The 12992-nt window shown below is 39.2% G+C and overlaps 1 protein-coding gene across 3 annotated transcripts; it reads right to left on the minus strand.

Annotated features, from left to right (window-relative positions):
- Positions 1–4278: 4278 nt before the first annotated feature.
- LOC122998965 (protein delta homolog 1) lies at positions 4279–12961 on the minus strand. Of its 3 annotated transcripts, XM_044376022.1 has the most exons (7): positions 12821–12961; positions 12660–12674; positions 12254–12333; positions 11963–12026; positions 11388–11518; positions 10432–10600; positions 4279–5460 (listed from the first exon to the last, which is right to left on the minus strand). In XM_044376022.1, exons 3-7 carry the CDS (start codon positions 12303–12305, stop codon positions 4671–4673), a joined length of 1206 nt encoding a protein of 401 aa, XP_044231957.1. In that variant the 5' UTR covers positions 12306–12333; positions 12660–12674; positions 12821–12961; the 3' UTR covers positions 4279–4670. The 3 variants fall into 3 exon arrangements, with proteins under 3 accessions (XP_044231957.1, XP_044231956.1, XP_044231958.1); XM_044376021.1 differs by lacking the exon at positions 12660–12674 and having other exon boundaries at positions 12821–12960; XM_044376023.1 differs by lacking the exon at positions 12660–12674 and having other exon boundaries at positions 10459–10600; positions 12821–12958.
- Positions 12962–12992: the final 31 nt, after the last annotated feature.

Consider the following 12992-nt stretch of genomic DNA (forward strand, 5'->3'; position numbering starts at 1 on the left):
CCATCAGAGAATGTGCAGCTCGTCTGGCGATATCTGACTGCAGGGGTTTTACAGTGACCTTACTTTACTGCTCATCTGGAACCCATTTAGCACACAAACACACAGTATTTATGTGGAGCTGACAGCTGACCGAGGGGTACCTGCCTAAATGAAATATAACTTGCGGTGTTGCACCCCTGAAAAGAAACCCTGCCTGGAATTCTTTGAATCTGGATTCTTTCCATGTGCGATTTTCCATGGATGTTGAGTCTCATCTGTCAGCGGAGAGGCCGATGGGAACAAAGGGTTAAGGGTCTCAGGCTAGCGGGAGAGATTTAACTTTTGCTGTTCTGTTTTGTTTTATGACTTGGGAGGGAGCAGAATGTCTCTGCTGAGGTGTTTTTTGTTTTTTTTTAGCTTCTCTGGTCAGCTTTGAAGGTGAGGGCCCCTCTCTCCCCAGGGTCATAACTCCACAAATGAATGTCTGGTGGTGGGGACCCTGGGCCCCCGCACACAAAAGGGTTTCAGCATGTGATTCAGGTTCAATGTGTTAACATATAACCATGTTCCAAATCTCCTTTAAACTGTTAGATATAAAAACACTTTCCTCCTGAGCAACAAAACTCAGGAGGACAGTTTTAACACATTTTTCCAGTAATACAGACACTATAACAGAACTGTAATTGTCATGAACAGTGTTGTTATAAATAAAGGTTTATTCAGAAACATTTATTAGCCTAGGTAATACAACGTTTTCACAAGTACTTACTGAATTAGCTGTGGTCAGATTTACTGCCAAGTTGTAGCATCCTGGAAGGATTGTAATCCCTGCTGATTAAATAACTTAACATTTTAACCACTTTCACTTATATAACTGCTACCAGATATGCAGATCTGCCAGGCTGTCAGACAGTTTTAAAGCTGTTCCTAGCGGGTCTGGGATACGCAGTAACATAGCAGGAGTCTGCCAGACATTTCAAGGTTTAGTATGAGGGAGAAATGGTTGGATATAACGCAGAAAAAAAAATAAAAGACTGAAAAACGCTGCAGCACCAAAGTGGAAAACGATCTGTTATGTGGGACCGGCATCCTTGACTCCTGTAATGTCCGTCTGAAGAAAGGCAGTGAAATACAAACTGGCAAACATTACTTGTGGGTAATAACATCTGCTACTGTGAATTTATTGTTGTTTTCATACATAATTGTTTCTCATTATGATATACACTCACCGGCAACTTTATTAGGTACACCTGTGCAATCTAATGCAATCCAATACAACAGCTCTGCCATAAATTCTACTTTAACGAAGCTTCTACATTTTCAGTTTCTGTTGACATTGTCAGAAAGGTGATAATTCTACTTTATGTTTATTGTTGAGGTCGTAGTGGGTGGTGGTGGTGGTGGTGGTGTACTGGAGTGCATTATATTGAAAAGTGTTCCTAATATTTTGCCTCTCTCATGTATGTTAATGGAGTGGACAAAATATTAGGAGCACCATTCGATATGAAGTGGTTGTAGGTGGTGAGTGTAGGTATCAAATAATACTAACCAGGTTGTGTTTAGGTATATTAGGGTTATTTTTTTTTTTACTTTTGTTGTTGAATATTGGTATTAGTTAATTGCAAATATGTGAAAATAGTCAAAGTCAGTGTTTTCAGTGTAATGAAGTGCATAATTTGATGCTGGATTCCTGACTTTAGCGTTTTATATGCTGTCTGTCTCCTTTTAAATGGATGACACCTTGTGGTCATACTTTAGATTACATGATTTTCATACATTTTTAGGGGCTGTGTTTGCTCTTAAAATGTAAGACTGAAATACAGGGCAGAAAACTACTACTGCACTGCTCCCTATAGGTTGAAAAACCCTTGATGGGAAAGCAAAACAGCTGACTCTCACTCATGCTGACTTCAGGATATTCAAAAAATATTCTGATTTCACCCAGCTGAGATTTCCCGTGTCAAAGATGAGAGGGAAAATGTCTGTGTTTATGAGTCCTAAAGCAAAGCTGATAACATTTTAAAGATGTAATGCATGAGCAGTGAATACAACTTAAATTTAGGGGATTTAATTTATTAGCCAACTTGATATTGATTTGTGTGTGTGTGTGTGTGTGTGTGTGTGTGTGTGTGTGTGTGTGTGTGTGTGTGTGTGTGTGTGTGTAAAGAGATTCCCACAAAGATAAAATTGCATTATCAGCACATAATAAATTAATTTAAGGCAACAAGCCACATTCTTGGCACAAATTGCAGTCTTCAGGTGCCAAATTCCCTCTTTTTGTTACAATCCTACTTCAGCTGAACAAAAAAACACTGTCTCCTGAAGAGACTGTAACTGTGGAAGGTATCCACTTTATTTGACTAACTCAGATGGGTGAAGCCTCATACTATCTTCAAATCTCAAAACCAGGACTGTAGATTTTGTCCATCATCGCTTACATTGTAAATGCATTAGGAAAGGATCTTCTGATGGTCAGTATGAACAGGAGGAATGATTACAGCAAGAAAAACGTGTCAGTGTTCATATGGGCACCTGACCATTGTTTTCAAACAGACTTAAAGAGACGTGAAACTATCCTTTTAAGAGATCATTTGTATTTCCCTCTTAGATTTTGACTGATTACCACCAGGCAATAGTATACAATTTACAATAGAAGAAACAGGAAACAACAACAAGCTGACTACATAGAGATGGTGCTTATAGTGGAGAACTACTGCAGCTCAAGTCCCGGTGGTGTAGATAACTGGCACCACAAGGTGGAGACACAGACTGTTATCTGAAACTTGCCTGCCTTCAGGGGGCAATGGAGAAGTGCTGACAAGAGCTGTTGTTATCTCTCAGATGGTAATCGGTGAGTTGGCTCTGGGGGAAAGATTTATTAATCATCACAGAGCAGTAGAGCAGATGTTGCATGTTTTCAGAACAGATGGGTGTTGATGTATACGGTATGTGTATCGGTTAGATTTCATACCATGAAATATCTGATCAAGAATCCGATCTGGTCTTAACCTGGTTGTGCAAGACAAAAGCAGCTCAAAGAGACAGACTCAGTATAAATGTGGTGATTTTCAGGTAGCAGAAGTGTCAGAATTAAATGGTGATAGTAAATCAAATAAAAGGAACTGCAAGCATCTTTGTCAGGTGGACACTTTTTATATATTTTATTAAAAACAATGAATAGACAAGAAAACATTATCTGACCAAAGCACAACTGCAAATAATCTCAGACTGGAACACATACTGATAAAATACTTCACAGTTACTGCCCCCCAGGTAGAAATGCCACTTATAAATCATTATATTTCACGGTGTAATACGCAGCTTGGAATGGAATTGTTTGATGTTATAAGCACAACATAATTTCCCTGTCAAAGAATCATGATAAATGAACATTAACAGCATTTTCTTACAGGATGAACAAGGGCTGAAGGGGATTTATTGTGAGAGGGAGAAAAGAACTCTAAAACATCAAGCAATCCTCATCTCAGCAGTGAATGAATTTGGATGTTTTCCACACAACCACATGTTTAATTATATCTTTACTGGAAAACAAGACGTATGTTTTCCAAACGTTCAGTATTCATGAAATCACGTTGCTCTCATCAAGTGTGGGTGGCCATCTTATGCATGATGAGACAAACCAATAACAGATGGTATAGGATTGATTTCAGGGCTCAGAGAAGCGAGGTGGATTACCTGTGAAATTCCAATACTGGCTGTAGGTAGCAAAGTTGGATTATATAATGAAGAAAAAAAAGAAAAAGAGAAACTGCAGATGAGTTTGAGACTGATCAATAAATGAGGGGAAAATATTCATAGCACGGATACAAATAGATGGCGATGGAGACAAAAATTTGCATTTCTGAAGGAACTGTGAAATAACCAGTGTCTTTATAACGGAGTGTACATCTATCTACCTTTTTTTAAACCGACATCTAAGAGAAACATCTACAGAGACAGAACATTGGATGGTATTTGGCAAATTAAATTACCTCCAGGTACATTGAGTTACACCTTTTTTTACAATGATCCTGTTCTGTAGAGTTATGACATGCAGGATTTGAAAGCACAGCTGTCTGTGTGGCATCATGTAGTAATATATAATTAAATGTATATACTATACAAACTCACAATATGTATTTTCACATTAACTCTGATATGGCAAATTCACAACATAGTGTATGGCAAATTTGGCAATGAATATAAAATGTTACAATTTGACAAATTAAAAATCAATGTTACGAGTAATTAATCACAAATACTGATGAAAAGTGGTCAAAGTTGCCCATGCTCTGTTAACGGCTATCATTAATAAACTTAATATCTCATTTTGTAATATTAAAACCCATTACTGTATTCCAAATAAACTCATAACAGAGCATTTTAAAGTCAGAAATGAGCTTAAGAAACACTACACAATGACATCTTTTTACCAGCCATCAAGGTGCTATTTGGTTTATAATTGTACACATGTCATGAAATCATAAAAGTACATTTACAATTCAGTGTCATATTTGTCCACTTAATCCAGTAGACTATACATTCACATATATTTTAAGGTTGTCCAGTATCTCTCACTGTATAAACACAACTGTACAACAGTCATAGTATTTTATTCATCGCTATTTTTAGACATTCATATAATTAAACTCCTTCCAGAGGGAGAGGGGAAAGAGGGAGAGACGATTTAATCAGATGGAGGTGTAGTGTCTCCCAAAGCTGGTGAGTCTAATCTTCTCCGGCAGAATGATGTTTACTGAATGCTCCGGCTCCTCCTGGCTCGCGCTTCCTGCCTCTTTGAGCAGGTGTTCCCTTTGCTGCCGAACAAGCTGGCTGTACTTTGCGTTAGCCAGCCACGTCTCACACCGGCCAAAAAACACAATGCCTGTAGTGCCCAGGATGACCAGGCAGGTTAGCAGGGCCAGCATGCCGAAGCAGATGAGCTGACCGTGGCTGACCAGGACACCGGGGGAGTGGACTGTCTCCTTCAGGGTGATCTTGAGCAGGTCTCTCTCAGGCGGTCTGAGGAGCTTGTGGAAGGCGTGAGCAGGGAGGGAGTAGTGCTGCGGGCTCAGCGCGAAAACTCTGTGTTCCACAGGTCTGGCACCGACCGGTTTGGACCTGGCCTTCGGTCTGTGCTGCTGCGAACATGTGGGACCTGTAAACCATTTCTGGCAAACACACCTGAAAGTGCCATCAGGTTGACCGACACACGTGCCCCCAGTGGCGCATGGCCTGCCTGCACAGGGAGAGAGGCTGGCGGTGTCATTACAAGTGAAACCAGTGAAACCGTGCGGACAGATACACGTGAAGGCCAGGCCGTGGTTTGTACAGTTGCCACCGTTTAGACAGGGGTTAGGTTTGCAGCTGTCAACACTGATTTCACAGAAGTCTCCAGAAAACCCAGGGGGACATAGACAGGAAGAATCAGCTGCTGAGCCATCCGTATCTGTACATGTGCCTCCGTTCTGACAAGGAGAGCTGGAGGGCAGAGCAGCACAGTGTGAATACACAGTAGAGGAAACGGGGCCGGGCTATCTAGTTCACAGCTAAGAGGCAACTAAAAATCCCAAACATCCCAAACCATGACGCAACCTAACAAAAGACAGACCCATTTCCCAAAACTATAAAACGCTATTCCCCTGATGTTACTCATGCTCATTTAGAAAGCACTGGCATTCAATATCATTAACTCAAATCATTATAGTTGGAACCCAATTAACAGACAATTCTCCAGGTGGAAACACTAAGAGTCAAAACTGTTCATGAACCAATCAGAACCTCAGGATAGATAGATAAATGGGCCATGGCTCAGTTCACTTGTTTTGGAACAATGGATCCACAAAGACCTGAGGCAGAATAAATGTGATTTCTTCCTTTACGTACAAAGTGTTTTCTTTTTTCATTGGTTTATATTGTAAATACATGGAAATTATTTTACTGTATTCTATGTTCTTTATCAGTTGCTTATTTTTACAGTGGATTTACTTTTTCATGTATACATGTGTTGTGTATTTATATTGTGTTTATCATGTAAAGAGGTTGTTCTGAGGTGAAAACCTTAAGAACCAGTATTCATTGCAGTATCAGATTTTTACAGTAGTGTTTTGAATCCATCTCACCAGTGTGTAATGGCTGTTTTGTAGTGTGTGTGTATTTGATGGCTTTTGAGTGATGTCTGAAGGTAAAGTTTGGTTTAGATGTAAGATTAAATGGTTTTGATGTGGAGAGTTTGAAGTTTGTGAAGATGAGTGTGCAGTTATGCATTTGTGTTTAGAAATTTGAGAAATAGAGCATAATTTCAAGAAATGTGTCTTAGCAATTGAGAAAAACTGTCAAATCTGCCTGCTTATGTAATCTCATACTTTATACAGATGATGCTACATTGATAACCCCACATAAGAATATTGTCGCTATCCACTGAAGATGTATCCACAAATTTGGTGATTTTGAATGTACACAAAAAGATTTGTATTCCTTTAAAAAGGTTGAGAAAGTTTTCTCCTCTTTCCAAAGCCAGATAAACTATTTCAAAAACCATTAGAAAATCTGAAAATTGCATTGTCACAAAGCTGAAAATAGCTGTTTTTACTCATGAAAACTAACATGGCTCAGTGATAATAAGTTTTCTGTTCATTTAGAGAAAACTGGGGCCATCATATTTGATCTGGAATGAAGCCCAGAAAATATCCAGAATTTTTAGTTGAGGCAGGTTAGACAGTGGGCAAAAAATACTACAGGTTGTATTTTAGATCATTCTTGGCCAGGAAAGCATCCCTGCTGTCGATAGAGCAACATTAAAAACTAGTTCAATGTCACTTTGACTACGGTGCCACCATCTGGTACAGCAGCAGTAGTTCTCCACAACTGCATGTATGTTTTTAACCTGTCTTTGCCTGACTTGAGGATCTGTCTCTTTTTTTTTCTCTCAAATGCTCACCACAAATGAAATTCACATTTATTGATATTTTCGGTGGAATTACATTGATATTGATTGATGATATATCATTTCACCTAAATTGTAAGTAAAGAAAATAACAATTATCCATTGAGGATTTGTTTTACATGTGTGAAGAATTTTGTGTTAAAAGCGTAACACTGCATTGAACATGAATTTGATTATTTTACATGCAATTTTGCATATATTTGCTATGTTGTGATATCAATATCATAATAATATACAGTAGGGTTGCAATTAATAATCATTTTCACCAATGATTACTCTTGTGATTATATCTATCATTAATTCTTTAAAATTCTTTTGGTCAACAAAATGTCGTAAAATAGGGAAAATTTCCAATCAAAAATTCCTAAAGCCCATGGTTGGTGATATCATCAAAGTGCTTGTTTTGTCAAACAACGGTTCAAAACCTAAAAATGTTCATTTTACTACAGTATATCATAAGAATAAATATAAGCAGTAAATACTTGCAACTGAGAGCTGAAACCTCTCTTTAAAAAGCATTTCATCTATTATCAAAAGAGTTGCGGATTCATTTTCTGAAATTCAACTAATGGTTTGACCTCTAAAATATTATACCTATTAATACTGTAATGTTGATGTCAGCCTTATCAGCCATCCCTAATGAAAACAGTGCATAGCTCATTTTCTGCACATTAAAAATCTGTAGCAGTAACAAGATAAAAAAAAAAAAAAAAAAAAAGAGTCTCAGCTTTGCCTGTGCAGTAAACGTCCTGCACCCCCATTCCCGGCATATCTGATCAATGCAGCCACACTTCAGAAAGTGGATGCGCTGATGAAAACCCAGGATAAAAAACGATCAGTATCTCTAACAGTACTGTAGCTTGTAAAATTACACAAGTCTCTGATATTCTGTCTCTGCTAGTCAAAAGAATAATAGCTATGGCATACAAAAATCTATCGTCCCTCATAGAGGAGCCGATTAATGAAAACTCATGCAGGCCTTTTAATGGAGATTAATTCCCCCAGCATGCAAGTGAGGCTCCTGTCATCTCATTGTGAAAATTACAATAAAACTCAAATGATTATATTTTTGAGTGAGGAAGAGGAGCTGTCCATTTGCTGACACCGAGCTCTATCCTATTGAATGTTAAGTGTGTCTTGCAATCAATAACAAGTCTGCCTGACAGAGAACAAACATGGTGGGGTTCAGAGTCTGGAGGGTTGTGTCAGCTCACTGTGTCCCCTGAGAGTCTTTCATATGCATCGAATGGGCAGGAAATGGATTCCTCCACGGATCAGTCCTGTCTGTGATCCAGCAGTGAAAAGACGTTCGATGAGGTGACTTTTAAGGCCTGAAGGAAAGCTTCACTGTTTATGTTATGTTGTGTTCTGTCAATCCTGAATGTTAGAAGTGTTTTTTGTCTCAAATTGTTTCTGTGGTAATCCTCAGCATCCATTGTTAAGACTGTCATGCTTCATCTGTGTGCCAATTCAGGCAATATTCTTTGAAAGACATGACCCGTGAAGATAGGTCCTGCAGAGGACCTGAAGCCTGGCTGAACCTGCGCCGTGTCTCGGCAAATGAGAACAAAACTAACGGTGCATTCAGGTGGTCCTCATTGATTCATAAAGTCAAATATTTCCATGAATTTGCCCTCAAATGGCTTACAAAGTGGCAAATGCCAACAGTTCATGAGGTAAATTTGATAATCTTACAGTTTCATAACACCCAATTTTACACTTTAACACATGATGTAAAAATAGCAAATACTGTATATCCATATAATTTCTGTCTGTGACATTCTGCTATCACATATCTCGGTTGTTAACACAAATAAATATTGTTGCTTGCTACCATTGATTACATCCTGCCGTGACTTTTTACAGTAACTAGGTCAGTTCATGTGATATAATTATCAGCAAATGAAGGCAAATTCCTTGTAAACTGGTAAATGTTAATGTTTTCCCAGTGATACAGCAGATAAGGTCTGACTAGATGTACCATTATACTATGAGTGAATTGTGGGATACTGATATGCTGATATCAGCCATATTCAACTACAAGCCGAAGGGTGCTGAATTTCTGTTCTTACATATCGAGGACACATCCTCTGAAATGTGACAGCCTTATGGAGAGATTATGATGTATTTGACTTCAATAGGATGCAGCCTCTGAACTGAGATGCAGCTTATGATGCTGCCCAGATACACACTGCCAGATACTGTATAAAAGATGTCTGCTTGGCGACAACTGAGGAGCACAACAAACATCACATTTTGCTACCATTGAAGTGTTTTGAATAAAGTCAATAAATTTAAAGATTTCATTTCAAATTAAGGTACCAACATGATGCCAGGGGAAAATGTAGCAGTTAAATATATCCTTAAATCTGCATTATGGATTTTTGGCAACTTGGAGGCAGCACAACAAGCTGTAAACACATCAATTTACAAAGTCTTTAGCAACATGTTAGCAAACAGTTGCCTTTTTACACATCCAACAGACACAGACCAACATTACTATTTCTTTATGAGTTGCATTTATGTCCACTATTCCAACATTCACTCTCCTACCTCTGTTTTGGTTTTCACAACTCCTGAGGAAAATATCTGGCTCTTTAGCTGCTAAATATTCCACTGTGTTTACCAGCTAGTCGCTAACTTTGTCTGTTTGGTCCTGGGCAGGGAGTGTACATTTTGTTTTTTTAGAGGGTGTTTTTTTTGTTGTTGTTGAGACAGAAGCCCACTGCAGCTGTAAACACTGCTGAGTGAATGCAAAATGAGTAAAGTGAAATTGAAACCGAAACAACGAGCTGAAAGACACTATTGAGCCCTGTAGAGCTGACAGGAAATGCAGAGTTGGATAATTATTTGTCTGTGGATTTGTCACTATCACCAATATTTATATAAAATTATTGATTAGAATATTTAAATCAAGGTACCAACAAAATACCAGAGCTAATGGGTTACAGTTGACTTAATTTTACATGGATCAACTTAATTTTCTTAGTATCTTGGTAACATCCCCACTGTGCAGTACTTTCTCTTAATGTATGTCAAACACAAAAAGAACTGCACTGATCAGAAAAGTCACTCCACAGGAAAAGAAAAAGTACTTTCTGACAAGAAATTATGAGCTGGAGGCCCTTTCAGGTGGAGTTTTCCTTCACAAAGCTGGAAACCTGCCAGTTTCTACATTTTAGCATTCTCATGTTTGTGCCAGAACTGTATGAAAGTAAACATTTCTGCTTGTCTGACAAAATATGCAAAAGCATACAGCTTGTTACGAGTCACAACAAGAAAACGAGACCGTGGCTACTTTTCGTGCACTTAAGACAAAACATACATCCTGTATTTTCTCTGCTACCATTAGGAGCTACGTTTAAGCACTATTTGTGGGGTGGTTTCGCCGTGGCTGCCTCACCGATACAAAGAGAGAAAGAGAGACATTGCATCATGTATTGATTATGGCTCCTAACGATGAACAAATGGAGATAAGGTTGTAAAGCACTGGAGTGTTCCTTTACTTAAAATAGAAACGGAGGTGCTGGTACCCGTTTGTGAGACAGACTCCTCTCTTCAGGTGGCAGTTTTCACCAGCGTAGCCATGGGGACAGATGCATAGGTATCCCCCCTCTCCCGTCTCTATGCAGGTGGCATTACCAGCACAAGGCCTGGATGAGCACAGCCGAGTATCTGTTGTGTAGACAAAAAAAAAAGGAAAGAAGAAAAAGCATGCTGTTTTTAGATCTTGTGTGCTCTCTCTCTTCCCCATATGTGCCTGTTTTTCCCTTCCTCCTTTGTTTCCACTCTCACTCGCACTCCCCGCAGCATCTTGTCACCAAGAACAAAACTGAGAACATAACCAACCATGTTACACAGGCAGGCGGCTCAGACGCTCCAACAGAATAAGAGATTTACTGCATGCGCTGATAAGGAGGTCAAACAGAGCGAAAAGCCAAAAAAAATCTTTTTTTTCTTTCAATCTTCTCTTGTTCTTTCTCTCTTTTTTGCTTGAGGGGCAGCAAGTCATTTTTATGTGATAATGTCCATTTTAGATACAATAGGAATTATTAAGTGCTTAATTTTAATAGGGTGTCTACTGAAATGGAAATGTGACTTTTACACCCCTTTAACATTTAAATTGCAGCGGCCAAGCTGTACCACCTTTGAGGTTTTGTTGAATTTGTAATATATGCCTTGCTTAATTGCACAAAAGCAGATAAAGGCAGTTAATAATGAGAATTTTCGCTGTTATTTTGTGGCTTCGGCTTTAATCAGTGACCCAGATCTCTCTTGAATTTTTCAGATCTTTTCTACACCAACTTCTCCTGTCTAAAAATACACTTGTCTCTATTCTCCAGCAGCTTCATTTGGTGGCAACCTGCGTGTCCCCGAGGCTCTGTGACTCACCCCAACCTCTGCTATGTCAGCCATTGTTGGGGGTTGGATACGAGTGTCTAGGGAGCTTAATGAGACTCACCTTTGTCACACAGGCTGCCCACCCAGCCCTCCTCGCAGATACACTGCCAGGCTTTCTCACATGTGCCGTGCAGGCAGCCGGGGAAGGGAACGCACTGGTCGCAGTTGTCCCCTTGCCACCCTGGTTTGCACCTGAAAGCGGGAAAAAGGGAACAATCCTGAACTATTATTATGCCACCCACAGAGCTCTGCAGCCCTGCTATTGCCCCCATAATGCCTGCTGGCTCTTACAGTAGTGGTGAAATGAGTATCCTATGTGGAATACAGTCATTTTGGCTCAAGAGTAGATACAGTCAAGCATTTCAAACTGGGAAAGCTTTGCAACCAAGAGCTTTTGAGCTATCTGTTAGGATAACAATGCTTTTTACTGTCCAAACAAAGGACTGATTTGGCATTTGACTTCACAGAATACAAGCACCAAACAAATCTAGAAAAAAAACAGAAGCATCCAGTTGGCTGCTATGTGACTGCCTTTCTCTGAGGGAGGAACATTTATAGCTCCAGCGATTTATGAAAATAAGGTCTCAAATCCCCACAGGACATTATATACACAGTGATCTGAGGTCGTTTTAGTACCTGCACTTCCCTGGCTTCTCACAAAACCCATTTTCTGTGTTGCACCCTGCGCTGCATTCCCAACCTTTTGAGAGAGACAGAAAGGGACAGCAGCGTGTTAGATGTTTGCATCAAAAACCAAAAAAACACATAAAACATTCAAAGCGATAAAATATTCATCTGTCGTACTTTCTTTCCCACGCAGGGAGTAAAAATCGGTCCAGAAAAGAGTTTTGTTCTCATGAGCTATGACTAAAATCTCATTGTGTCGCTGTCAGTTGTCTCTGTGGACTGATCAAAATCTGCGATTACCTTTGGCGATGCGTGTCACGAGCAGAATTAAGACCACCGCTGTGAGATGCATCGTAATTTCGAGCAAGACCCCTTTTGTCCTGCAAAAAATAAAGCGGGTGAAATCGCAAAATTAGGTGTCACAGTGTGAAGAAGCGATGTTTTTCTATACAAAAGAGATCACATTACTCAAAAGTTCCTTTTTACGAAAAGAAAACAAGCCTTAAGGAGGAGAGAATTCAGAAGGATGATTTACAAATATGGCAAATTTTGGGATTTATAGGTCAAAATAATATCCACAGATATTTTTTTTAATGTAACGATAACTTAGTCATGAAATTTAAAAAAAAAAAAAAAAAACACTCTCTCTGCAAATTTAAATATTACTTGAATAATTCAGTGTTTTCTCTTCTGATAATTGGCGCACCTGAACCATATGCGTCTGCTCCCAAAGGTATCCATTACGCACAAGCATACAGACAAAGAGAAAAGCCATTTCATCATTTCATCTCAAAATCAATGCATTTCTCACCACAAAAAAACCTCATTAACTAAAATTATCTTTTGGCATGCGGAGAATTGCCTCACCTATGTCGCACCGGCGCTCTGTTTCCAAGTAGCTTCGGTCATTATTGACGGATTTGATTTGACTTTTTTCTTTTTTTTTAATCCAAGCGACGTGCCCTTGAAAGTGATACTACAGGTGTAGCGGTGGTCCGCCTGCTAGAGGAGGACCTGGAGGTTTTGACTGGACTGCTGC

This window comes from Thunnus albacares, chromosome 15 (genome assembly GCF_914725855.1).
Source record: "Thunnus albacares chromosome 15, fThuAlb1.1, whole genome shotgun sequence".
Classification (NCBI taxonomy): domain Eukaryota; kingdom Metazoa; phylum Chordata; class Actinopteri; order Scombriformes; family Scombridae; genus Thunnus; species Thunnus albacares.